This window comes from Oncorhynchus clarkii, chromosome 8, assembly GCF_045791955.1.
Source record: "Oncorhynchus clarkii lewisi isolate Uvic-CL-2024 chromosome 8, UVic_Ocla_1.0, whole genome shotgun sequence".
In the NCBI taxonomy this organism is placed as follows: Eukaryota; Metazoa; Chordata; class Actinopteri; order Salmoniformes; family Salmonidae; genus Oncorhynchus; species Oncorhynchus clarkii.
In genome coordinates, this window is record NC_092154.1 from 29619910 (window position 1) to 29644898 (window position 24989).

Sequence of the window (24989 nt, forward strand, 5' to 3'; positions counted from 1 at the left end):
TCCAAAAGGTTGTGTTTTTAGGGAGTGATATTGGATCTTGTAGAATACGTTTCATTTTCATCCATATTGTTATAGTGTTCTGAACTAGGAAGTTGTTCATGTTCTAAGCTTTATCCTTAAATAGGCATATATACATATTCTGGGGATGAGAATGCGCATCTTCAATATGTCCTCATTGTTCCTCTTTAATACATTTAACTATATGTCACAAGTAAAAGCCTTGGGTAGCTAATTCCAAGTCTGGAAGGTTAAAACCAGGTCACAATTATGTTTGTTTACTTGTTTACATGGATATGCTTCTTAATAAAAACCTATTTGAAACAAGCCATTACCTTACGTTATTATCACTGGCATTTCATTATTATTCAGGTTATTACTTAAATATGAATAAATAAATGAAAGAAATGCCAGGTTGTAGAGGATCTGTCAGGTTTTTGTATTGACAACATTAATGGAGTCAAAATAAAGAGAGGCCTACTGTACCTTGGCTTTTCTGCATATAATTTTTTTTAATACAGATCCTATTTAGACGCTCAAAACCATTCAAATTAAGTCCGATGGGTTTTCTCCCACTTTTCCTGAAATATTTGCATATTGTCACAAACCCTGCTGCTGAGGTCATTTGACCGTTCTTCAAAGAGAGGATGCCGTAATGAGAAAAATAATGTAGCTTAAACTACTGAAAAATGTCCTTTTCCAAGATTAAATCATAACAGGAGCATTTGATTCTTGTTTAAGACAGGCTACTTTAGAAAACTTTCTGAATGGACATAGGCCTAAAGATCAGTGAACTCACATACGCAAATGCACCCGTCTTTCAAAGTATAAAGGGGACAAGTATGCAGTAGTATGACGATTTAAATGAACAATAATTAAAATCGAAACAAATGCATGCAACATGTCCACAGCCTATTTATCAGTGACACTGATTATCACGGGGGAGAGTGTTGGGAAGATTTTTCAAATGCTGTGAGGAACTATTATAATTTGAATGGATGTTTAAAAAAAAAAAAACTGTTGACTGAGGTGAAGAAAAATTGACTGAGGAAAATGTGCCTTTTCTATACCTGTGATATGTAGTTGTCCCACCTAGCTGTATTAAGATGAATGCACTAACTGTAAGTTGCTCTGGGTAAGAGCCATAAGACTCCTGAACAGCTAATCAAATGGCTACCTGGGCTATTTGCATTGACTCCACCCCTTCCCCAATTTTTACTCTGCTGCTACTCTGTTTATTATCTGTGCACAGTCACTTTTCCTCTACCTACATGTACAGTACCAGTCAAACATTTGGACACCTACCCATTCCAGGGTTTCTTTATTTTACTCTTATCTACATTGTAGATTTTAGAATAAGGCTGTAATGGAACAGAATGTGGAAAAGTCAAGGAGTCTGAATACTTTCCAAATGCACTGTACATGCCTATACAGGTTTTGGAGTGGTGCTGGGGGCTGTTGTGTGGGGGTTTAGTGCCTTGCTCAAGGCTACAGCGGCAGGTAATGGCATTTTGGATTTGATACAAGCAACTCTCCGGTTGCTATCTCAATTCCCGCCACATTTTTCATGTCGGACCCGGGATTCCGGTTGCTGCAACAATATACTGAACATAAATATAAATGCAACATGCAACAATTTCAAAGATTTGACTGAGTTATAGTTCATATAAGGAAATCAGTCTTAAAATAAAAAAATTAGGCCCTAATCTATGGATTTCACATGACTGAGCAGGGGCACAGCAATGGGTGGGCCTGGGAGGACATAGGCCCTTCCACTTGGTAGCTATGCCCACCCAGGCCCAGCCAATAATAATATTTTTTTCCCCACAAAAGGGCTTTATGACAAATACTCCTCAGTTTCATCAGCTGTCTGGGTGGCTGGTCTCAGACGATCCCACAGGTGAAGAAGCTGGATGTGGAGGTCCTGGGCTGGTGTGGTTACACGTGGTCTGCGGTTGTGAGGCCGGTTGGACGTACTGCCAAATTCTTTAAAACAATGTTGGAGGTGGCTTATGGTAGAGAAATTAACATTAGGTTATAGAACTCTAGTGTATTTATATTAAGGAACAAAGTGAAAACCGCATTGTCATCAATTGCTGCATGTGCTGCATTGACCATGCAGACTGAAATCAAGTGTCTCACGGTCGAGGAACAAAAATTGCGCTCCTTGAGTGAAAAGCGGCATGGAGTGAGACTCGAGTAGCGTAGTAAACTAAAAAAAAATTGCGTTACACATGGTGTCAAATTTAACAAACCAAACATTCAAACCCCCTCATTTTATGAGGCATGTCTTACTGTGTTCCGACCATAGGAATGTTAAGGGGATTATTTAATAAACACTTCCTCATATGCCATTGAAACCAGTATTTCTCTCATGTTCTCAACTTCTTTCGTTGTCCAGCAGTCAAATACACAGTCCTAGTCATATTAACCCAGTCCTAGTCATATTAACCCATCCTTGTTGTTGTGTCTTTAGATCTTCCCTCTTTCAACATTTCGGAAGGATATATTCATCTGTCACCGCTTGCATTTGTGGTGCACTTTTGAGAATGGCGGTTTCTCACTAATTGCATTTTGGAACATTTGCGCTTATAGCCTAGTGCCGTGTGCGCATTGCTGTGCTTATAATGTGAAGCAGTATCCTAATAGTTTATGGAAATATTAAGCTAAATGTTCCGCATTGGTTTTTTGATGCAGAGTGGTTGTATTAATTTCGGAACTATCCCAGAGTATGTTTTGGAATAGTTCTTTCTCGCACAGAACGACAAGCTGACCAATATAATAGGTCAACTTTTGTACTATGGGGGATAGTAGATTTACATAAGCTTGTGATGTTGCTGTTTGTTACTCATCTTGTTGGCTGACAAAGTAAATGTAGACAGTTCTCGTATGCGCCTCGGAATTCGATAAGAAGAATGTGCGCCATTGCATTCCCGACGTGTCTGTCTTCACTTGTAGCCTACTGCCCAATGTCCACCAGATGCATGTGTTTTGTTTTACCAGATGTCTAGCCCGCATTGTGTACAGGTCCTTGCGACATGGCGCTGTGCATTATCATGCTGAAACTTGAGGTGATGGCGGCAGATGAATGGCACGACAATGAATCTCAGGATCTTGTCACAGTATCTCTGTCCATTCAAATTTCCATCAATAAAATGCAGTTGTTCATTGTCCATAACTTTCTAATACCATAACCCCACCGCCACCATGGGGCACTCTGTTCACAACGTTGACATCAGCAAACTGCTCGCCCACACAACGCCATACACTCTGTCTGCCTTCTGCCTGGTACATTTAAAACCAGGGTTCATCCAGTGTGCCAGTGGCTATCGAAGGTTAGCATTTTCCCGCTGAAGTCAGTTACGATGCCAAACTGCAGTCCGGTCAAGACCACGCTGAGGATAACAAGCATGTAGATGAGCTTCTCTGAGATTGTTTCTGACAGTTTTTGCAGAATTTTGTGGTTGTGCAAACTCAGTTTCATCAGCTTTCTGGGTGGCTGGTCTCAGACTATCTCACAGGTGAAGAATTTGAGAGAAATAAACTTATTTCAGCTCATGAAACATGGGACTAACACTTTACATGTTGCGTTTATATTTTTTGTTAAGGGGATATTCAGCCCAAGAGCACAGTGGCCACTTTGGCCGTGAGGCAAGGATTCTTTTAGAGGGCATTACGGCCATCGATGCTGCTGGGACATTCGAGGCCTGGTCATGTGTACTAGCAAGGCTGAGATCCAGGGTTTGAGCCTCTGAATGAGCCGTATCAGGAGGAAATGGTCCTCGCAAAGCAAGCAGTGTGACGTCCTTTACGTACACATTGTGTGGAGGTAAGCACATTCTCATGCCGACTTCAGTATTTATACATGCTAGCTTTTGCGTTAAAACTGCACGTGCATGTTTTGGAGTATATTTTGTATGTACTCAATGTTTATAAATGAGGCCCCAGGAGAGCGGAATGTCTGACCAATCGGTGACATGGATAAATTGCGGAATTGATTAATAGATAGGCAAATGATGGTAAACAAATTGCACCAGAGAGAAAAGAAAACAAATACCCTTTGAGACTCTGAGCAGACTACTTCTGTAGTAGATCTTATAGGTCTCTTTGCTCCTGTTTTGGAAGAAGCATATTTTCCACTGGCCTACAAACAAAAATGGAGGAAAACCCCGGACTGTTCAAAGTCGTTGTCTTCGAAAAATCTACACAACAAGGCCATGCCTTGAATGCAGAAGACCGGGAACAAACTGCACTGTACAAAGAGAGAGTAGGGGGAATTGTCAATTGGAAAACGGGGGAGAATGAATAAATAAATAAGTGGTCTCCTCGGTTGATGTCTCTTGCCTGAGTTGAGCTCGTGAGGATAACGTTAAGTGGCACCCTTCAGCCGGCCGAGCTGGTGGGTTCAGTAGTGCAAATGAGAAGCAGCGCCGGCGGGCCCAGACGCTGTCACATCGCCACGGAGACACAAAACATATCTTTTTTTTTTTTTGCCACACTACCTCCTCTCCGCCTGGGTCCTCAGCACCTTAAAAATGCATTACTTCTCGGTGGAGGGAGGGAATCGCCTACTTCCGAGGTATCCGTTTTTGAATGCATCTTGGCACTCAGAAACATAAAGGCTTGATGCTTTTTAGTGCATGTTAGAATAGTAGAAATGTGATTGTGCTTCAGCAGTTTTTCTCTCGTTATGTCAGTCACTGATCACTCAATTAACCCATGTTAGCTAAAATGTTTTAGATTGGTAAATTAGTCTCGTGGCTAGCTATCTAAACTTAGTAATCATGGTCAAATTACCAGTCGGGGCACCCCCTCTGATTCTGTTAGTCAGTCTCCCTCAGATATCATATTAAAACATGCAAACATGTCTCTCCACCCTATGGAAAAATGTGTAGAATTGCAGAAAACTTGCTTTAAAATGGCAACACGGGGGAAGATGCACAAGTGGGTAGGTAGCCCCGCGTGCAATTGCAACCTCTCATTAGTTCAGATTGCTTTAGAACAAATGTTTTTGGCATAGGGCCCCAAAATGAGTAAGTGTGAGAACTTGAATAATCCATGAACCCCACCAAACCAGAGTGCTCTCTGGCTTCTCTTAGGGGTTGGGTTGGTGGTGCTGTCAGCAAGGAAAGATGACCAAGATTCAGAATTTGGATTTTACAAGCCTCATCCTTTCAAGGCAATTTTTACCTTACAAGAAATTTGGGTGGAGGTTCATACAGTTTTGTACCCACATTGTAAAGAATGTTAATAATGATGGAGAATAATCTTTACATTGAAAGGTACACTTCATTTTTCATGACTCTCCAAAGGTTCAATAATCAAACCATGCATCAGACCTCATGTGATGATATATCATTAAAAATAGATGACAGTAGGTGGCCATCCATACTATCATGGTATTGATTACATATCACAACTCTAGCTTCCTTAAATTACACCCAGCCTCTTAATCCAGAGTTTGTGTGGTTTAAGCTCTGGTTTCCTGAGGGGCGCTATCAGCTAAACTGAGTGCAATGAGACCTTTGTCTCTGATATCCAGATTTGACCTCTGTGTCCTCTCTCTCTCAGGAGTACGCTATTTCTCTCGCCCTCCCATCTTTTCCTTTTACCTTAATTATTCCTCATGTTATCATATCTCCTTCTCTTGCCTTCTTTTCCCCCTCTCAAATTCATTATTATCCCTTATCATTTGTCTACATCAACCTTCTTTTTTTACCTCTCCTCCATCTGCCCTTGTTTTCTCCTTCTCTGCTCACTTTTCCCCATTACGTTTTCCTTTTCCCTGTTCTCTAAAGGTGTTTCCATCAACCCCCACATCCCTACCTCTCTCTTTTCCCTTGCCTGCCTACAGTATCTCTGGCTCTAGGGTGCGAGTTAGTTAATTAGAGAGCTTCACTTGTTCATGGCCTGATGGATGTATCCATGATTGGGCTTCAACACCTGCGACCTCCACACTTCCAGCCCTCCCCGCACCCTTTCCTCATATTTTCTATGCCCATTTTGCTTTTCCATATGTTTACCAATGTGTAAAATGAGCCCGGTACATCTGTCCTGCTGTATTTTACATGGGATGACCTTGCTGCAGGTCTTCCTTTGCAGAGAATTTCATATTGGTGTCAAGGGGAGGGATTGAACAAGTGCCTCATTGTGAACCAGGACAGTGTTGCTGTAGGTAGAAGACATTAGTTATCACTTAGATGAACAGATATTTTTTATTTTCATTGAAACTATTTACATACTCTCATAAGGTGCTTCCAATGTAATTTGTGCCGAATATTTGACCCCATAGTTTTTGGAGCATTGAAGAATTTTTTTGTTTTCAAATTCTATCTACCCGTGACCAGTCATTTTCGATGAAAGGGGGAAACAAGAAGATAACCCCCCCCCCCCTACTGTGTTGAACTAATGAGAGCAGGGACTGATGCCCTATTCTCACTACGAGAGAGTGCCTTGAAATGTTGAGAAAATATCCTCGGCTAGACCTTATACTGTAATCTAAACTTGCGATCTGGTCATATCTCGACCTCTACCACCGGAGGTCCCGGCGAGTCTTCCTCGAATCACCAATCTCCCAGCTGTCAGATGTAAACAGAATGATCTTGTGTAGCCAAATGCTCCTACAGTAAAGATCTTAATAGCAGTGCAATGTTTTTGTCACTCTGAATTAAGCTAACGTCTTAAGGTGACTTTTGCTTAACTATATCCCATGTAATGATTGTAATGATTTGCGTTACAGGATAAAACGAGGCCTGGTTTGTTTTGCAATAATTAGCTTAAATTGTAATATAGTCCTGATGGCTGGTTTAGCTAATGTTAGCTGGCAATGTTAATTATGTGACGCATAGCCTACATGATTTGTTTAGCTTGCAACCTGGCTGTGTATAATGCAGATTATACTGTATTACGTTTATGCACTTCTGTATTTGAGAGCTGTAGCTAATAGTTTTTGATAGCTAGGCTTGGTGGTAGGGATAGACCTGTTACGGTGACCATATTACCACCATACCGGCAATCAAGAGTCAAGACCGCAGTCAAATTCCAGGCTTCTGGGCTTCTCCAAACCTGCGCTGCTAATGGTCATTAGTAGCCTACCAAACTTGCTAACCGCCAGTCGCTAATGGCTTGGTACTCTGTGTTATATTGTCCCTCTAATCACGTTGACATCAATGCAAATGATGTCAGTGTTCTGACAGGTGCATGATAATGGCCCATTCTAAATCAAAACAAATGTCACACATATGGTACATTCAAAAAGTATTCAGACCCCTTGACTTTTTCCACATTTTGTTACATTACATCCTTATTCTAAAATTGATTTAATATCAATTTGATATATATATATATATATATATATATATATATATATATATATATATATATATATTTGTTAACAATAAATTTGTGTAAAGTCGGTTGGGACATTTACTTTGTGCTTGACAAGTCATTTTTCAAAAAATAGTTTACAGACAGATTATTTCACTTATAATAAACTGTATCACAATTCCAGTAGGTCAGAAGTTTACATACACTAAGTTGACTGTGCCTTTAAACAGCTTAGAAAATTCCAGAAAATGATGTCATGGCTTCAAACTTCTGATAGGCTAATTGACATCATTTGAGTCTATTGAAGGTGTACCTGTGGATGTATTTCAATGCCTACTTTCAAACTCAGTGCCTCTTTGCTTGACATCGTGGGAAAATCAAAAGAAATCAGCCAAGACCTCAGAAAACAAATTGTAGACCTCCACAAGTCTGTTTCATCCTTGGGAGCAATTTCCAAATGCCTGAAGGTACCATGTTCATCTGTACAAACAATAGTACGCAAGTATAAACACCATGGGACCACGCAGCTGTCATACCGCTCAGGAAGGAGACGCGTTCTGTCTCCTAGAGATGAACGTCCTTTGATGTGAAAAGTGCAAATCAATCCCAGCACAACAGCAAAGGACCTTGTGAAGGTGCTGGAGGAAACAGGTACAAAAGTATCTATATCCACAGTAAAACGAGTCCTATGTCGACATAACCTGAAAGGACGCTCAGCAAGGCAAGGCTTTGCAACTGCACATGGGGACAAAGATCGTACTTTTTGGAGAAATGTCCTCTGGTCTGATGACACAAAAAAATAACTGTTTGGCCATAATGACCATTGTTATGTTTTGGAGGAAAAAGGGGGAGGCTTGCAAGCCGAAGAACACTATCCCAACCACGAAGCACGGGGGTGGCAGCATCATGTCGTGGGGGTGGCAGCATCATGTTGTGAGGGTGCAGGAGGGACTGGTGCCACATGTGGTAGAAGCTTTTGTGGATGCATTGAAGCAACTTCTCAAGACATCAGTCAGGAAGTTAAAGCTTGGTCGTAAATAGGTCTTCCAAATGGACATTGACCCCTAGCATACTTCCGAAGTTGTGGCAAAATGACTTAAGGACAACAAAGTCAAGGTATTGGAGTGGCCATCACAAAGCCCTGACCTCAATCCTATAGAACATTTGTTAGCAGAACTTAAAAAGTGTGTGCGAGCAAGGAAGCCTACAAACCTGACTCAGTTACACCAACTCAGGAGGAATGGGCCAAAATTCACCCAACTTATTGTGGGAAGCTTGTGGAAGGCTACCCAAAACGCGTGACCCAGTTAAACAATTTAAAGGCAATGCTACTATATACTAATTGAGTGTATTTAAACTTCTGACCCACTGGGAATGTGATGAAAGAAAAAAAGCTGAAATAAATCACTCTCTACTATTCATATTATTAAAATAAAGTGGTGATCCTAACTGACCTAAGACAGGGAATTTTTACTAGGATTAAATGTCAGTAATTGTGAAAAACTGAGTTTAAATGTATTTGGCTGAGGTGTATGTAACTTCCCACTTCAACTGTATATCAATCTACACACAATACCCCACAATGACTGATCAAAAACAGGTTTTTAGACATTTTTGCAAATGTATTAAAAAACAACATTTGCATAAGTATTCATACCCTTTACTCTAACTCCGATCCTCTCCAGCTCTGTCAGGTTGGTTGGGGAGCATTGCTGCACATCTATTTTCAGGACTCTCAAGAGATGTTGGATTGGGTTCAAATCCAGGCTCTGGCTGGGCCACTCAAGGACATTCAGAGAATGGTCCCTAAGCCACTCCTGTGTTGTCTTGGCTGTGTGCTTAGGGTCGTTGACATGTTGGGAGGCGAACCTTCACCCCAGTCTGAGGTCCTGAGTGTTCTGGAGCAGGTTTTCATCAAGGTTATTTCTGTGCTCCATTTATCTTTCCCTCAAGCCTGACTAGTCTCCCTGCTGCTGAAAAACATCCCCACAACATGATGCTGCCACCATGCTCCAACATAGGGATGGTGCCAGGTTTCCTCTACACGTGACGCTTGCCATTCAATACAAATAATTTGATCTTGGTTTCATCAGACCAGAGAGTCTTGTTTCTCGTGCTTTAGGTACCTTTTAGACAAGCTCTTAGCGGGCTGTCGTGTGCCTTTTACTGAGGAGTGACTTCTGTCTGGCCAATCTGCCATAAAGGCCTGATTGGTGGGGTAAGCTGCAGAGATGGTTGTCCTTCAGGAAGGTTCTCCCATCTCCACAGAGGAACTCTGGAGCTCTGTCAGCGTGTCTATTGGTTTCTTGGTCACCTCCCTGACCAAGGCCCTTCTCCCACGATTGCTCTGTTTGGCTGGGTGGCCAGCTCTAGGAAGAGTCTTGTTGGTGCTGCTTCCATTTAAGAATGATGGAGGCCACTGTGTTCTAGGGGACCTTAATTGCTGCAGACATTGGCAACCTTACCCAGCCCTTACCCAGATCTGTGCCTCGACACAATCCTGTCTCAGCTGTATGGACAATTCCTTTGACCTCATGGCTTGGTTTTTGCTTTGACATGCACTCTCAACTGTGGGACCTTATATACAGTGGTTGCTCCATTAAAGGTTTTGTGATTATGCTGCAGGACTTAAAGGTAATTTGTGGTTTAGTACGGTACCCTGCATCACCACTTCATTGCTCCAGACCAGCGCAAGGGTGAGTTAGAGCACTGATTATGCTTTTGTGTCCTACTGTGTCTGACAAGGAATGGGCGACATAAACCTAATAAAAAAAAACTAATATTTGTGCACGGCTTCAGTATTTCTTATTAAAACTGTTGTTACACTAAGGTTTTATTTTGTTAGGTTTGTTTTGCTCTTACTGTAATACTGTAGGCCACTCCCAACCGTTCACGTTATGCAGTACCTGAGTTGCACCTGCAGCACACTGCATAGCAGTGCAAGCTGTGTTGCTACAGATGCTGGCTCAATACCTGTGCCGCCCTCGACTGGGAGACCCATGAGATGATTGTAGGTTTTTGGTTTCTCTCCCTCCTAAAAATTTAAATAAATCATTCTAAATAACAAACTGGCTTTATTTACAAATTAGTAACAATGTCTCACCCCGTGTTAAAGGATGGCCTTTTTCTTGTTCATTTTACTTTATTTGAAAACAAAATCACCAAAATATTGTTCTTTTTTAAACAAAGTGATTATTATTTACAGTGCCTTGCGAAAGTATTCGGCCCCCTTGAACTTTGCGACCTTTTGCCACATTTCAGGCTTCAAACATAAAGATATAAAACTGTATTTTTTTGTGAAGAATCAACAACAAGTGGGACACAATCATGAAGTGGAACGACATTTATTGGATATTTCAAACTTTTTTAACAAATCAAAAACTGAAAAATTGGGCGTGCAAAATTACTCAGCCCCCTTAAGTTAATACTTTGTAGCGCCACCTTTTGCTGCGATTACAGCTGTAAGTCGCTTGGGGTATGTCTCTATCAGTTTTGCACATCGAGAGACTGACATTCTTTCCCATTCCTCCTTGCAAAACAGCTCGAGCTCAGTGAGGTTGGATGGAGAGCATTTGTGAACAGCAGTTTTCAGTTCTTTCCACAGATTCTCGATTGGATTCAGGTCTGGACTTTGACTTGGCCATTCTAACACCTGGATATGTTTATTTTTGAACCATTCCATTGTAGATTTTGCTTTATGTTTTGGATCATTGTCTTGTTGGAAGACAAATCTCTGTCCCAGTCTCAGGTCTTTTGCAGACTCCATCAGGTTTTCTTCCAGAATGGTCCTGTATTTGGCTCCATCCATCTTCCCATCAATTTTAACCATCTTCCCTGTCCCTGCTGAAGAAAAGCAGGCCCAAACTATGATGCTGCCACCACCATGTTTGACAGTGGGGATGGTGTGTTCAGCTGTGTTGCTTTTACGCCAAACATAACGTTTTGCATTGTTGCCAAAAAGTTCAATTTTGGTTTCATCTGACCAGAGCACCTTCTTCCACATGTTTGGTGTGTCTCCCAGGTGGCTAGTGGCAACCTTTAAACAACACTTTTTATGGATATCTTTAAGAAATGGCTTTCTTCTTGCCACTCTTCCATAAAGGCCAGATTTGTGCAATATACGACTGATTGTTGTCCTATGGAGTCTCCCACCTCAGCTGTAGATCTCTGCAGTTCATCCAGAGTGATCATGGGCCTCTTGGCTGCATCTCTGATCAGTCTTCTCCTTGTATGAGCTGAAAGTTTAGAGGGACGGCCAGGTCTTGGTAGATTTGCAGTGGTCTGATACTCCTTCCATTTCAATATTATCGCTTGCACAGTGCTCCTTGGGATGTTTAAAGCTTGGGAAATCTTTTTGTATCCAAATCCGGCTTTAAACTTCTTCACAACAGTATCTCGGACCTGCCTGGTGTGTTCCTTGTTCTTCATGATGCTCTGCGCTTTTAACGGACCTCTGAGACTATCACAGTGCAGGTGCATTTATACGGAGTCTTGATTACACACAGGTGGATTGTATTTATCCTCATTAGTCATTTAGGTCAACATTGGATCATTCAGAGATCCTCACTGAACTTCTGGAGAGAGTTTGCTGCACTGAAAGTAAAGGGGCTGAATAATTTTGCACGCCCAATTTTTCAGTTTTTGATTTGTTAAAAAAGTTTGAAATATCCAATAAATGTCTTCATGATTGTGTCCCACTTGTTGTTGATTCTTCACAAAAAAATACAGTTTTATATCTTTATGTTTGAAGCCTGAAATGTGGCAAAAGGTCGCAAAGTTCAAGGGGGCCGAATACTTTCGCAAGGCACTGTATTTAGAATGATATAAAAGCCTGTTGGATATTCTCACAGATATATTATTAACCCTGTTATTAGCAGGACAATACATATTGGTCATGGCTCCCGAGGGGCGCACAATGGGATTGCTTTGCAGTTCTCCAGCTGTATCCACTGAAAGCGCGCAAGGTTCAAGGCACAAGGGCAGGGGGCACGGGATGGGCCGCAGAGCCACGCACAGAAGACCGACCTAGCCCATGGGGAAGGGAGGAGGAGGAAGGGGGAGAGGGGAGGACCCACACCCTGCCACACTGGTAACACTTTTAAAGGTCATTGCACTAATAATGGCGCTGACTAGAGAAACGTTCCCGCTGTTCTGCACATTCAAACTAAAACAATGTAACTAATAATGGCATTTTATGCTTTCGTTAATAAAATAATGATAAAAATACTCTTTCAAAATGCCGATGTTTATTTATTTAAGGATCCATAATGAATTACTATGGGAATAAATATCACTGAATTACAGAAATAGCCTCTATGTAATTAAAATCAAATCAAATGTTATTTGTCACACATACACATGGTTAGCAGATGTTAATGCGAGTGTAGCGAAATGCTTGTGCTTCTAGTTCCGACAATGCAGAAATAACCAACGAGTAATCTAACCTAACAATTTCACAACAACTACCTTATACACACAAGTGTAAAGGGATGAAGAATATGTACATAAAAATATATGAATGAGTGATGGTACAGAACGGCATAGGCAAGATGCAGTAGATGGTATAGAGTACGGTATATACATATGACTTGAGTAATGTAGGGTATGTAAACATTATATTAAGTGGCATTGTTTAAAGTGGCTAGTGATACATTTTTCAATTTGTCCATTATTAAAGTGGCTGGAGTCAGTATGTTGGCAGCAGCCACTCAATGTTAGTGGTGGCTGTTTAACAGTCTGATTGATGGCCTTGAGATAGAAGCTGTTTTTCAGTCTCTCGGTCCCTGCTTTGATGCACCTGTACTGACCTCGCCTTCTGGATGATAGCGGGGTGAACAGGCAGTGGCTCGGGTGGTTGTTGTCCTTGATGATCTTTATGGCCTTCCTGTGACATCAGGTGGTGTAGGTGTCCTGGAGGGCAGGTAGTTTGCCCCCGGTGATGGGTTGTGCAGACCTCACTACCCTCTGGAGAGCCTTACTGTTGTGGGCGGAGCAGTTGCCGTACCAGGCGGTGATACAGCCCGACAGGATGCTCTCGATTGTGCATCTGTAAAGGTTTGTGAGTGTTTTAGGTGACAAGCCGAATTTCTTCAGCCTCCTGAGGTTGAAGAGGCGCTGCTGCACCTTCTTCACCACGCTGTCTGTGTTGGTGGACCAATTCAGTTTGTCCGTGATGTGTACGCCGAGGAACTTAACTTACTACCCTCTCCACTACTGTCCCGTCGATGTGGATAGGGGGGTGCTCCCTCTGCTGTTTCCTGAAGTCCACGATCATCTCCTTTTGTTTTGTTGACGTTGAGTGTGAGGTTATTTTCCTGACACCACACTCCGAGGGCCCTCACCTTCTCCCTGTAGGCCGTCTCGTCGTTGTTGGTAATCAAGCCTACCACTGTAGTGTCGTCCGCGAACTTGATGATTGAGTTGGAGGCGTGCATGGTTTTCTTTTTGTAATCCGTGATTGACTGTAGACCCTGCCACATACCTCTTGTGTCTGAGCCGTTGAATTGCTACTCTACTTTGTCTCTATACTGACGCTTAGCTTGTTTGATTGCCTTGCGGAGGGAATAGCTACACTGTTTGTATTCGGTCATGTTTCCGGTCACCTTGCCCTGGTTAAAAGCAGTGGTTCGCATGGTTCGCGCTTTCAATTTCACGCAAATGCTGCCATCAATCCACAGTGTCTGGTTTGGGACTGTTTTAATAGTTGCTGTGGGTACAACATCGCCGATGCACTTGCTAATGAACTCTCTCATGTAATTATTGGCGGAGAGTCACGTCATATTTTCCGATATACTGTAGGCCTACCGCAGGCGACATGAGTCTCACTAGTGATGAGTAATGTGGTGCTAAAAGTGGTGCAGGTCTAATTTATTTAAAGAGCATATTGAAGTAAGAAGCAATAGGATTTGAAGCAATAGCCTACAACTATTTTAGCACTGTTTCCCACTGCTCTGAGACAAGCATGGGAACTGTTCTTGATACATCAATGAGATTTTTATTTTCACTGAATCTCCATCTGGGTGTAGAAATGTTATGCTCGTAGTGTAACCTTTATTTAACTAGACAGGTCAGTTAAGAACAAATTATTATTTACAAGGACAGCCTACTCCATAATCCCTGTCGGGGAATTGAACCCCGGTCTCCCACGTGCCCGCACGACACAGGGATAGTTTAGCTAAATAGCCCAATACTGTACTCCCGATCGTCACGTTGTACATTACCATATTTTCTGTTCCATCCTGACGGAAACCGAGGGTTTTTAGTTTTTTCTTGGAATAGAAACACCATAATATTAATTAAGCAAGTACCAGTCAAGTTTGGACACACCTTCTCAGGGCTTTTCTTTATTTTTACTATTTTCTACATTGTAGAATAATATTGAAGACATCACAACTATTAAATAACACATATGGAATCAGTTAAGAGCAAATTCAAATTTACAAGGACAGCCTACTCCTTCCTCCCCGTCGGGAATTGAACCCCGGTCTCCCGTGTGCCTACATTCTCCAGTACAGCCACTATTGAAAGCTATCAAATGCTTCTCAAAGATGCCCTCTGGTGGTCAAACTAGCACTAACTAGCATTAATGGTACTAGTGGTTCACACTTAGCGTGCCATAGAATTCTAGCGTGCCATTCAATTCTACAGCATCATGCAAGCTGTGCTGCAGTACAACTTTTAAAGGACGAACCACTGTAGACAGGTGTGTGCCTTTACAAATCTTGTCCAATCAATTGAATTTACCACAGGTGGACTCCAGTCAAGTTGTAGAAACATCTGAAGGATGATCAATGGAAATAGGATGGACCTGAGCTCAACTTCGAGTCTCATAGCAAAGGGTCTGAATACTTATGTAAATAAGGTATTTTTGTTTATTTTTAATACAAAAAAATTGAATACAAAAATAAAATGTTTTGCTTTGTCACCTTGGGGTATTGTGTGTAGATTGATGAGGAAAACAATTGAATCCATTCTAGAATAAGTTTGTAAAATAACAATGTGGAAACTCAAGGTGTCTGAATACTTTCAAATGCACTGTACACTCACTACATGACCAAAAGTATATGGACACCTGTTCGTTGAATACCTCATTCCAATGTCATGGTCATTAATATGGAGTTGGTCTCCCCTTTGCTGCTGTGACAGCTTCCACACTTCTGGGACAGCATTTCACTACATGTTGGAACATTGCTGTGGGGGCTTTCTTCAATTCAGCCACAAGCATTAGAGAGGTCAGGTACTGATGTTGGGTGATTAGGCCTGGCTCGCAGTCAGTGTTCCAATTCATCCCAAAGGTTGTCGATGGGGTTAAGGTCAGGGCTCTATGCAGGCCAGTCAAGTTATTACACACTGATCTCGACAAACCATTTCTGTATGGACCTCGCTTTGTGCACGGGGCATTGTCATGCTTAAACAGGAAAGGGTCTTCCCCAAACTGTTGCCACAAAATTGGAAGTACAGAATCATCTAGAATGTCATTGTATGCTGTAGCGTTAAGATTTCCCTCCACTGGAACTAAGGGGCCTAGCCCAAACCATGAGAAACAGCCCCAGACCAATATTCCTCCTTCACCAAACTTTACAGTTGGCAATATGCATTCAAGCAGGTAGCGTTCTACTGGCATCTGCCAAATCCATTTTTGTCCATCGGACTGCCAGATGGTTTCCACTGCTCCAGATTACAATGGCGGCGAGCTTTACAACAGTCCAGCTGACACTTGGCATTGAGCATGGTGATCTTAGGCTTGTGCTGCTGCTCAGCAATGGAAACCCATTTCATGAAGCTCCCGACGAACAGTTCCTCCACTGACCTTGCTCCAGAGGTAGTTTGGAACTAGACAGTGAGTGCTGAAACTGAGGACAGGCGATTTTTTTCTCGCTACCCGCTACAGCACTCGGCGGTCCCGTTCTGTGAGCTTGTGTGGCTTACCCCTTCACAGCTGAGCCGTTGTTGCTTCTAGACGTTTCCACTTCGAAATAACAGTACTTACAGTGTACCGGGCAGCTTTAGCAGGTCTATATTAGTAGGCTATATGTAAAGACCAGGTTAAATTGTGAATAGTCTGATGGGTGAGAATGTTATCAAGCGCTTGTCAAATTGTGAATGAGGGACTGAAGTGTGTGCAGCCTGCGCAAGAATCTCAGCAGAACATGCCTTTCATGCAGCTTTTTTCTAATTATCGTTAGTCGCATCATGCAGCCTTAGTCTATATGTTTTGAGTTCTAATACATTCTAAGGTTTGTATCACAACTAAAGTTGCATAAATAACTCAAAATTAAGGATGTAGGAGGACCTGTTTCATTTTGTTTAACAACTCAACACAGAATAGCCGCAGTTGTCATTTTTATCTATTTACACTGACTGACCACATGTGAAAAATGAAAACCTTATTGCCTTGTGATTGAAAAAAGTTTTCCCGGGAAGTTATGAATGTTTCAACATGTCAGTGTTGACGCTTTGAGCTTGCATAATAAGGGCAGGATACACCGTTTTGGCTCTATCAACAGCTGTTATAAATCTGGAATACACAGCTTGAAGTGAGACCAGTTAATTTGCTCCGTCATGCTGATGAAAACGAAGGAGTGAACATAATGGGATTAACAGCATATATGTTCTACACGCCTGTGAGGTGTGTGTGTGTGTGTGTGTGTGTGTGTGTGTGTGTGTGTGTGTGTGTGTGTGTGTGTGTGTGTGTGTGTGTGTGTGTGTGTGTGTGTGTGTGTGTGTGTGTGTGTGTGTGTGTGTGTGTGTGTGTGTCTAAGAGACAGGGAGACTTCTTGTGCGAGTCACTATCAGACCCCATCGTGTATCTTTCCTTCTAATCTCTACCTTGAAATTAGGCTGTAGTCACAGCTCAGTTGGTTGATGCCCGCAATAATCTTTTGGTACATCTTCAATTCCTATCATAAACACTGCAGGGGCCAGGGGTGTTGCTGCTGCTGCTTCACATGTCAGGCTTCTGGTTTCTGGTGAGCAAAAGGTGTTTTCAAAGCCATGGAACCATTTTCAAATGGAGAAAACAAAACCGGTAACTATCACTGAAATGTGAATAGTTCCCAAATGTGAATAGTTGGTGTATACAGTACAGTATTATTAGTATTTTTATGTGAGGTCCTGGCTACACAATTATTTTTTCCATACTGGGACAATTAAGTTATGGAATTGAAGACTTCTCAGGTCCAGTTGTTCCAGGTCATCTGAGTTCATCTATAATCAAACAATACACAGGCTCTTCACTGCTGAAATACTCAGTTTGAGGTTGGATGGACTGGACTACAGGCCACTGTATTAGAAACACAAGCTAGTGCTCCTCATCCACAGCCCTCCCCAGGAGAGCAGAGAAGCGTAAGCCAGCTTTCTGCGGGGCGCTCCACAACCCCATCACTAAAGTGACATTTTCATTTAGGTCTCTGATATCAGCAATATGGCTGAGCGTTTTAATGCCTCAACGCCGCATGCTCTCGTTGCTCCCCCGTCCCTTTATAAACAAAGAAAGAGCTAAATAAAAACTCCCCAACATAATTTATTTGTTTTACAGTTGCGAGTTTTTTTTCTTCTTCTGGCCTGCAGTGAGATATGACGAGAGTAAAGTTTAAGTATTGATCCAGCAGCCATGATAGTAGTGGGTGTCTGTTTGGAGAGGAGTGGGAGAAAAATACTGATTTTCGTTTTTAAGAATAGAGCCACAAGCTTGTTTAGGAATGATTTTCAGTGTAAAAAAAACTGGTAATGTACAGTTGCCCTTTAGTTATGGAGTGATATAGAAAATCTGTGACATTTCTTAGGGTAACATTTAAGGAGTTGCAAAGTACTGATACTTTAATTAACCTTATAGGAACTTTGTGTAACTTAAAAGGGCTAATAATGCAATGTATCAGGCAGCAGTGGACCTGCAGTGGATCATTCCATTAATATCTCAGTAATAATAAGAAGTAGGGCGTTCACTCACTGCTCTAGAATGAAGTGAAATACCGGTAAATTCAAGAGGGTGCTACTAAATTGTCTAAACAGGCTAAAGAAAACTGCCATTATTATTTACACAATTCATTATTAGATTGTTCTCTACAATATTATAACCTTAATATGCTTGTACTTAACAGTATTACATGAGAACGTTAGTTTGTTGTGACCGTTGTTAATTTTTAATGCACAGCTTGGTTGTTTCTCTTCCATGTTTCTGCGTTGGGAGGTGGTAACGTTTGGAGACGTTTTTGTGCTTTGAATCATAAATAAAACTTGATACCATCTCTATATCCGTGGCTTTCTATTCCTCTAAGCCCGGTCAATCAACATTGACAAGGGCTGTTTCTATGGTGATTTAAAGGGGGGTTCTTGTTTTTTCTCATCTTATTCAACTGTCACTATGCACCTGCAAAAAAGATAGCTCAGACGTGCGAATGCCTTTTTGAATGTTGATTTAAAAGGGAAAAACTCAGAAATACACCATCTCTATTGAACATATTTTCATAAACATTTAATGAAATCAATTTATGGGTGAACACCCTACAATGAGTGCTAGGAGCACACTAGAAACTCTAGAGCAAGTTTGTGGAACGGCAAAGAGCGCTGACCTTGCATGACTTATGTCATACCCAGCCTCGGGGCCAGCTCGCTGAGCTGACATTTAAGAACAGTGTGGTCCCACCACATCAGCAACACCAGAGTGCACAGCCACGAGCGTGTCAGCAGCCAAACAGGTTGTGTCCAAGTCTACAGACTAAGCTAACGAGACCAGCATGTTTGCATGATCAACTAGCATTTGCCCTAACGCACCGCAGGACCTAGTCACCAAGGAGACATGCTAGTTTGCTAATCGCCACCACAGATCTCAGTAGGACTGTCAGACAGATTTTTAGCAACAGTGAACATTAGACTAATGGTTCAATTGGCTTAAATAGCATACAGCTCTGAGCAACCTCCTAGATCACCAAGAAGTCAGTTGATGTGTGACTGATTTGTGGTGTCCTACGCATGCCACAGAGCTTTATGAGCTCTGTCAGTCTCTCTGAAATGATATGTGACGCATGGCTCAATGTGCGTAACACCTTAGATGTTGACAGAAAATGGTCTGGGTCGTGTTCATTTGGCACCTGATGGAACAAAACTAACTGGAACAGGGAGGGACTATCTTGACTTGTCCAATAAGAAACACACACTTTAACTTTCCATTGCAAATTGTTTTAAAAAGTTTGCCATTGTCTGTTTTTTAGATTTACGGTGTTAGATGAACTGCAAAAATGACTTGTATACACACCCGTACGTACACTTTGACACAAAGGTTACTAAACAAAGTCAGGGTGGAAAGCGAGATGAGGGATGGTGTTGGAGAGGAAAAAACAAGACTTTTGTGAACTAACACCCTTCCTAGCTCTGACTTTGTTAAACTCATTTGACGAAAAATGTACTGACTGACTGATGTGGATGTCCCACCTATCTATCTTAAGATGAACGCACTAACTGCTAATAAGAGCTTCTGCTAAATCACTAAAATGTAAACATTGATTTTTGAGAACTAGTAACTTTCAGATTATATTCTGAGATTGATTGATTGCTTTGTGTGTGGAACACTACTACCCTACAGCAGTGTGTGCAATCGAGTGAATTATTAATTGATCCCCACTGTAGCATTTAATTCTTCTCAGATATACATTCCTATCAATATTTATAATGTCGTTATTATGTGTATGTATTTTTGGTCCCACTGTAACTCAATTTCTTTTTCTTTCTCTCACTCTCGTGCTAACATTTGCAGTACTCAATGTTATATATGACAGTCGCGTCCTTGGCTTTAGACTTTGTATTATATTAATTTCAGTTACCAGACCATTTTATTCAGTTCAGGGACAGTGACGTGTAGTACTAAGATATTGCAGTCATGGAAAGCAAAACCTTCAAAATATTACAATTTTGCCCCTTTATGTCCTCATAAACCCACCTATCCCTTTGTCTTCAGGTTGCGAGGACATTGTGGTGGAGAGCATCTCTCTGGACACGGTGGTGCCCATCCTGAAGTGGAGCTCGCAGCCCTACGGCTCAAAGTGGGTCCACCGGCAGGCCATGCACTTCCTGTGTGAGGAGTTCAGCCAGGTCATGACCTCTGACGTGCTCTACGAACTGGGCAAGGAACACCTGGTGGCTGCCATCCAGTCAGACTATTTGCAGGTGAGAGGCAGGCAGATGCATGCACTCACTCACTCGCTTTGTCTAGCGTTAGTAGGCCAGTTTAGGATGCATCATGTCATATATATTGGCACACTTGTTACAAACCAAGCGGAACTAACTAGACCTCGAATTTGGAGGTTTACAACATCCCTCTGGTGGCCAAGTTGACCTATTTTAATAAATTCTATTGGTTGTTGGCTAGGCCTATACCGCCTAGAGTCTAATTGGCTGGTGCGGAATTTGTTTTATGAAATAATCATGCTGGTCGTGTTAGCATAGTGGCTAAGTGTGCCACGTTATCTCATGGGAAAGCTAGCAAATAGCACTTTCGAGAAAGAGTTTAAACAAGTGTTCATAAGTATAGACCTTGGAATTTTGAGAAGAACAGGAAAATAAGCAATAAACCAAATCCTGGTAAGAATGCACTTTTATTTTTACCAGTGTTGGTTGAATCCGATGATCTTGCAGGAGATACTGTGGTCCCTGTTCCAGACTGTTGCCACCAAATGCTATGGATATATTCAGCCAACAAAGGAATTCTACAAAGGGAAAATGGTAGTGTCATATGTGAAATCCATTTGACAATAAATACAAAGGCTAGGATGTTAGCATTATACAATCTTCAAACGCATGAAAAGGCACTTTAACTCAGGCATGCACAACACAATGAAAAATAAACTCTCAAACATACTGTATTGACATTATATCTGAAAAGTCGGTTTTCGTAACCTAATAGATCCGATAATAAAACAGCCAAATGAACATGACACGAGCTGATTTAAAAGTAAAAGGCTTTGGAAATAAAAAAGCTTGCGGTACGCTCAGGGCTCGGTTGGCATTTCAGCGATACGCTTGTTTTTCTTAAGTCTTCGGAAATATAACAGGAATTTCGCATTAATAAGAAAAGCATATACTTTAAATATGAAAATACTGCATACGTCTCAAAATCAATATCCATCTTACCTCTATATTGTATAATGTCCTCCGGATTCGAGAAGAACGATGACGAGTTCAACGGTGAGCTTTAATTCTAGCACAGCATCCAGCCTAGCTGACTCATATTTTTGGGGGTTCCTTTTTGTACCACTTTTTTTTCTCTGGCCTCCATTGATTTAGTTACCCTAATCTTGGCCGTCCTACAAGGGTAAAAAGTCCTGTAGCTTTTTACCGGAATATGATAAAGATATGAGGTTTAGACCATTGGTTTTCTTAGAGGAGTATCTACACGATTGACGATTAACATTTTACCCCTTGGTCAAAAGATGCGTTTTTGATTGGACACCCTACCTAGACTGGAGTGAGAAAGTGGTGCTAATATAGAGGCATTTTTTGTTTACAAGCTAACGCCATGTTCGAGGATCCTGTATCCACTCCCATGTAAACAGACCTTTTTTTCCTGATTCAAACTTTTAATGACACGGCGGAAAGGTCATTATCAGAGAGGAGACGGGTATGGTGAGTTGGCAGGAGAGGCGGAGTGCCCAGAGGGTAATTGGGGAGTTGGTGGAGTTGGCATGGTCCTTCAGAACACTCACTTCCTCCCTTCCACCTCCCCCTTTCTCTCGCTCGCTCTTCTCCCTCTTATCTCTTACTAGTGCCAGTGTATCATGATTGAGCTCGTGTCTGTGGTGACCATTACACTCTGTATTATACTGTAGGTGTTTAACGAGTATCTGACGGGCTTCTGCTTCATTGCTGGGAAATATATATGCTTTTGAGCTCTTTGGAAATAGACTGGATATGAGGGGGGATTTGCTTGTAGAAGTTGATGATGATAGATGATATTAGGACTGGTTAGTGGTCGTGTGCTGTTAGACAAGGCTGTTTTATGAGGGCTCTTTGTGGCATACAAATAGGCTAACTGTTTGAAGACCAGACCAGTTTATGAGGACCTTGGGTGGCATTTCAGTCTTCTAAACGCACACAAGCAGAGTGCCAAGTAACCGCAATGCAACACATTTCCACATTCCCACATTCACAGACGAGACGTTTTGAGATGCACTACTCTGCAGGTAGTGCCGTGTTTTTGTGTGCGCTGCGAGCCTGGGTGCTTTTAGAGGATAATGTCAAGTCACCCTTGGAAGACTAGGCTGTTCGTGTGAGGAAGATTAAGCTGGGGTGTATTTATTAGTGCACACCTGACCGTAGCAAACCTTGACCAAGCACTTTTCAACAAAAATGTGAGTTTCTATTGGACAAATTAGGGTAGGTACCTCCCCGTTTCGTCCCGTTTGCTTCCGCTTGGTTCCTAGTGAATACACCCCAGGCTGTGTAGGCCTCGGAGCAGCATCCTTGACTGGTGCTGGGAGAGCTTCCGGCATCTAACATCGTCAAATCCCCAGCCCAAACGGTCTATGATGAGCAGATTAGTGTCCGCCACAGGGGTTCCTGGCTCAGTGTTACATTCAAACACATGCAGGAGAAGAATCTCAAGCATACACGAAGACACACACACGCACAGAGGAATGCATACGCGGAGAGACGCACACTGGCAAGTATACATAGTAAGGCATTACACATTTTCTGAGACATGCACACACACAGGCTAGTTTACACCTTAATTCTCTCACTTTCACACATGACAAAAAAAAACATACACGATGCATGCCAACGCACAGCAATGGTTTGGACAATTATCTGCCTGGAGGTCAAAGTCATGCCATCAAAGGCAAACCCTGTGCCCTCTTTCACCCACATCAAAGCTGAAACGCTTCACTCAAAGCAGCAGACACGGGAGGACTGGACCTGGCATTCTGTGCTTGTTTTTTTAGTCCAGAACGAATGTATTTAATTTCCAAAGAGGATTTAGGACAAACACAGGGCGCTCATATCCTGGTAACTTTCCTGGTCTACAACGAGAGGCAGCTTGACGCTCATTCATTTTTCTACAGATCCAAAACACGTGACATTACAGGTAGAGTTCAAGCGGACAAGTCTTAGTGGGTCATCTTCCTTAACTTTGCCAATAAGAAACGTTTGTTTTCGTTGCAAAACGTTATGGTACGATGTGAATACACGCCTCATCTCCCATGGCTTCTAATTATTGTCTCGGTATACAGGCCAGCGAACAGGACATCCTCAAGTACCTCATCAAGTGGGGAGAGCACCAGCTTATCAAGAGGATGGCCGACCGAGGTGAGAGACCCATTCCTCCCTCTTTCTCCCTCCCTCTCTTCTTCCCTCCCTCTCCCTTTGGCCCTTCTCTCTCTTCTCCCCTCGCCCCCTTTGGAGTAGGTGGAAGATACCCACATCCACTGATACAGGCTCAGATATTGTTTCATTCCCCAAGCTGTAATGGTTACAGTTAGGTTTGAAGGTAAGGGTTTAATCTGATCCGAAGTCTGTAGTTACAGGGCAACTTCTGCAATCAAGCTCTTTCCTTCACTCTCCTTATTTCTCTACCCCTCTTTCTGTCTCACTCGCTCATTCTATACCTCTCTCTCTCTCACACACACACACACACACACACACACACACACACACACACACACACACACACACACACACCCCACCCCTGACAAACTGCTCTGGGCCAGTGATTTATGCCCTCATCCAGTTTAAGTGGAGTAATAACTAAGCCCAGGGGAGACTTGGCTGAGTAGGGCTGGACGGGACTTGACTCAGTCTAACCAGCCATAGGCTGCAGTCCAAATGGCACCCTATTCCCTACGTAGTGCAGTACTTTTGACTTGAGCCTTATTGGTCCTGGTCAAATCTAGTGTACTACATAGGGAATCGGGTGCCATTTGGGACACAACCATAGTCAGATGAGCGTTTGGGCCAACCGGAGAACAGGGATGTCAGGCTTACTCCTTCTCTACACTTTCATTTGTCGTTCAAGATGAGCAGTCTATTTTGGGTGCAGCTAGGTATTTTGTTGAAGATTCTTCATTGGAAATTGGAAAACCATAGCTCTCTCCCAAAGGGGTTCTTCCTTGGCGTGGGAAACCAGTTACTCCAGATACACAAAAAATACAGCAGGACCGAACTCGAAAAGTAGCAGCTTATGTCATTTTCCAGTGTCTTAAATTACTTAGTTTGCATGGAGGGATGGATCAAACACATATGTTTTGGCTTTTGTGAAGGTGTGTGTGTGTGTGTGTGTGTGTGTGTGTGAAAATATATACCTTACTGCAGGAGTAAGCAACCCGATTTAGCCGAGGTCCGGAACACAATTATTAATCAAGTAAGGTCAAATAGATTAGGTGGCATTTTCCTGTGGCAAAAACGGCTACGCTGTGAACTAATGTACTGCAACGTTCTAAATAGTGGGAGCTTGGATACTGTACATCCCGATTGCATTGTGTGTGTGTCTTACTGTGTGTGTGTATCCCCCCTCAGAGCCCAACCTCCTAAGTGGCACGGCCCACAGCGTGAACAAGCGGGGGGTGAAGAGGAGAGACCTGGACCTGGAGGAGCTCAAGGAGATCCTGTCCCCTCTGCTGCCCTACGTCCGCACCGAACACATACTGCCCCCCCACAGCGAGGTCCTCTCTGACACAGTG

At 42.4% G+C, this 24989-nt stretch overlaps 1 protein-coding gene across 1 annotated transcript in view; it reads left to right on the top strand.

Moving 5' to 3' along the window:
* LOC139415248 (BTB (POZ) domain containing 7) overlaps positions 1 to 24989 on the top strand; it is a 120750-nt gene that overhangs the window by 81425 nt on the left and 14336 nt on the right. The window contains exons 4-6 of the mRNA XM_071163203.1: positions 20276 to 20484; positions 23544 to 23619; positions 24826 to 24986. Of these exons, the coding sequence (XP_071019304.1) occupies positions 20276 to 20484; positions 23544 to 23619; positions 24826 to 24986 (446 nt within the window). The remainder of the gene's footprint in view (positions 1 to 20275; positions 20485 to 23543; positions 23620 to 24825; positions 24987 to 24989) is intronic.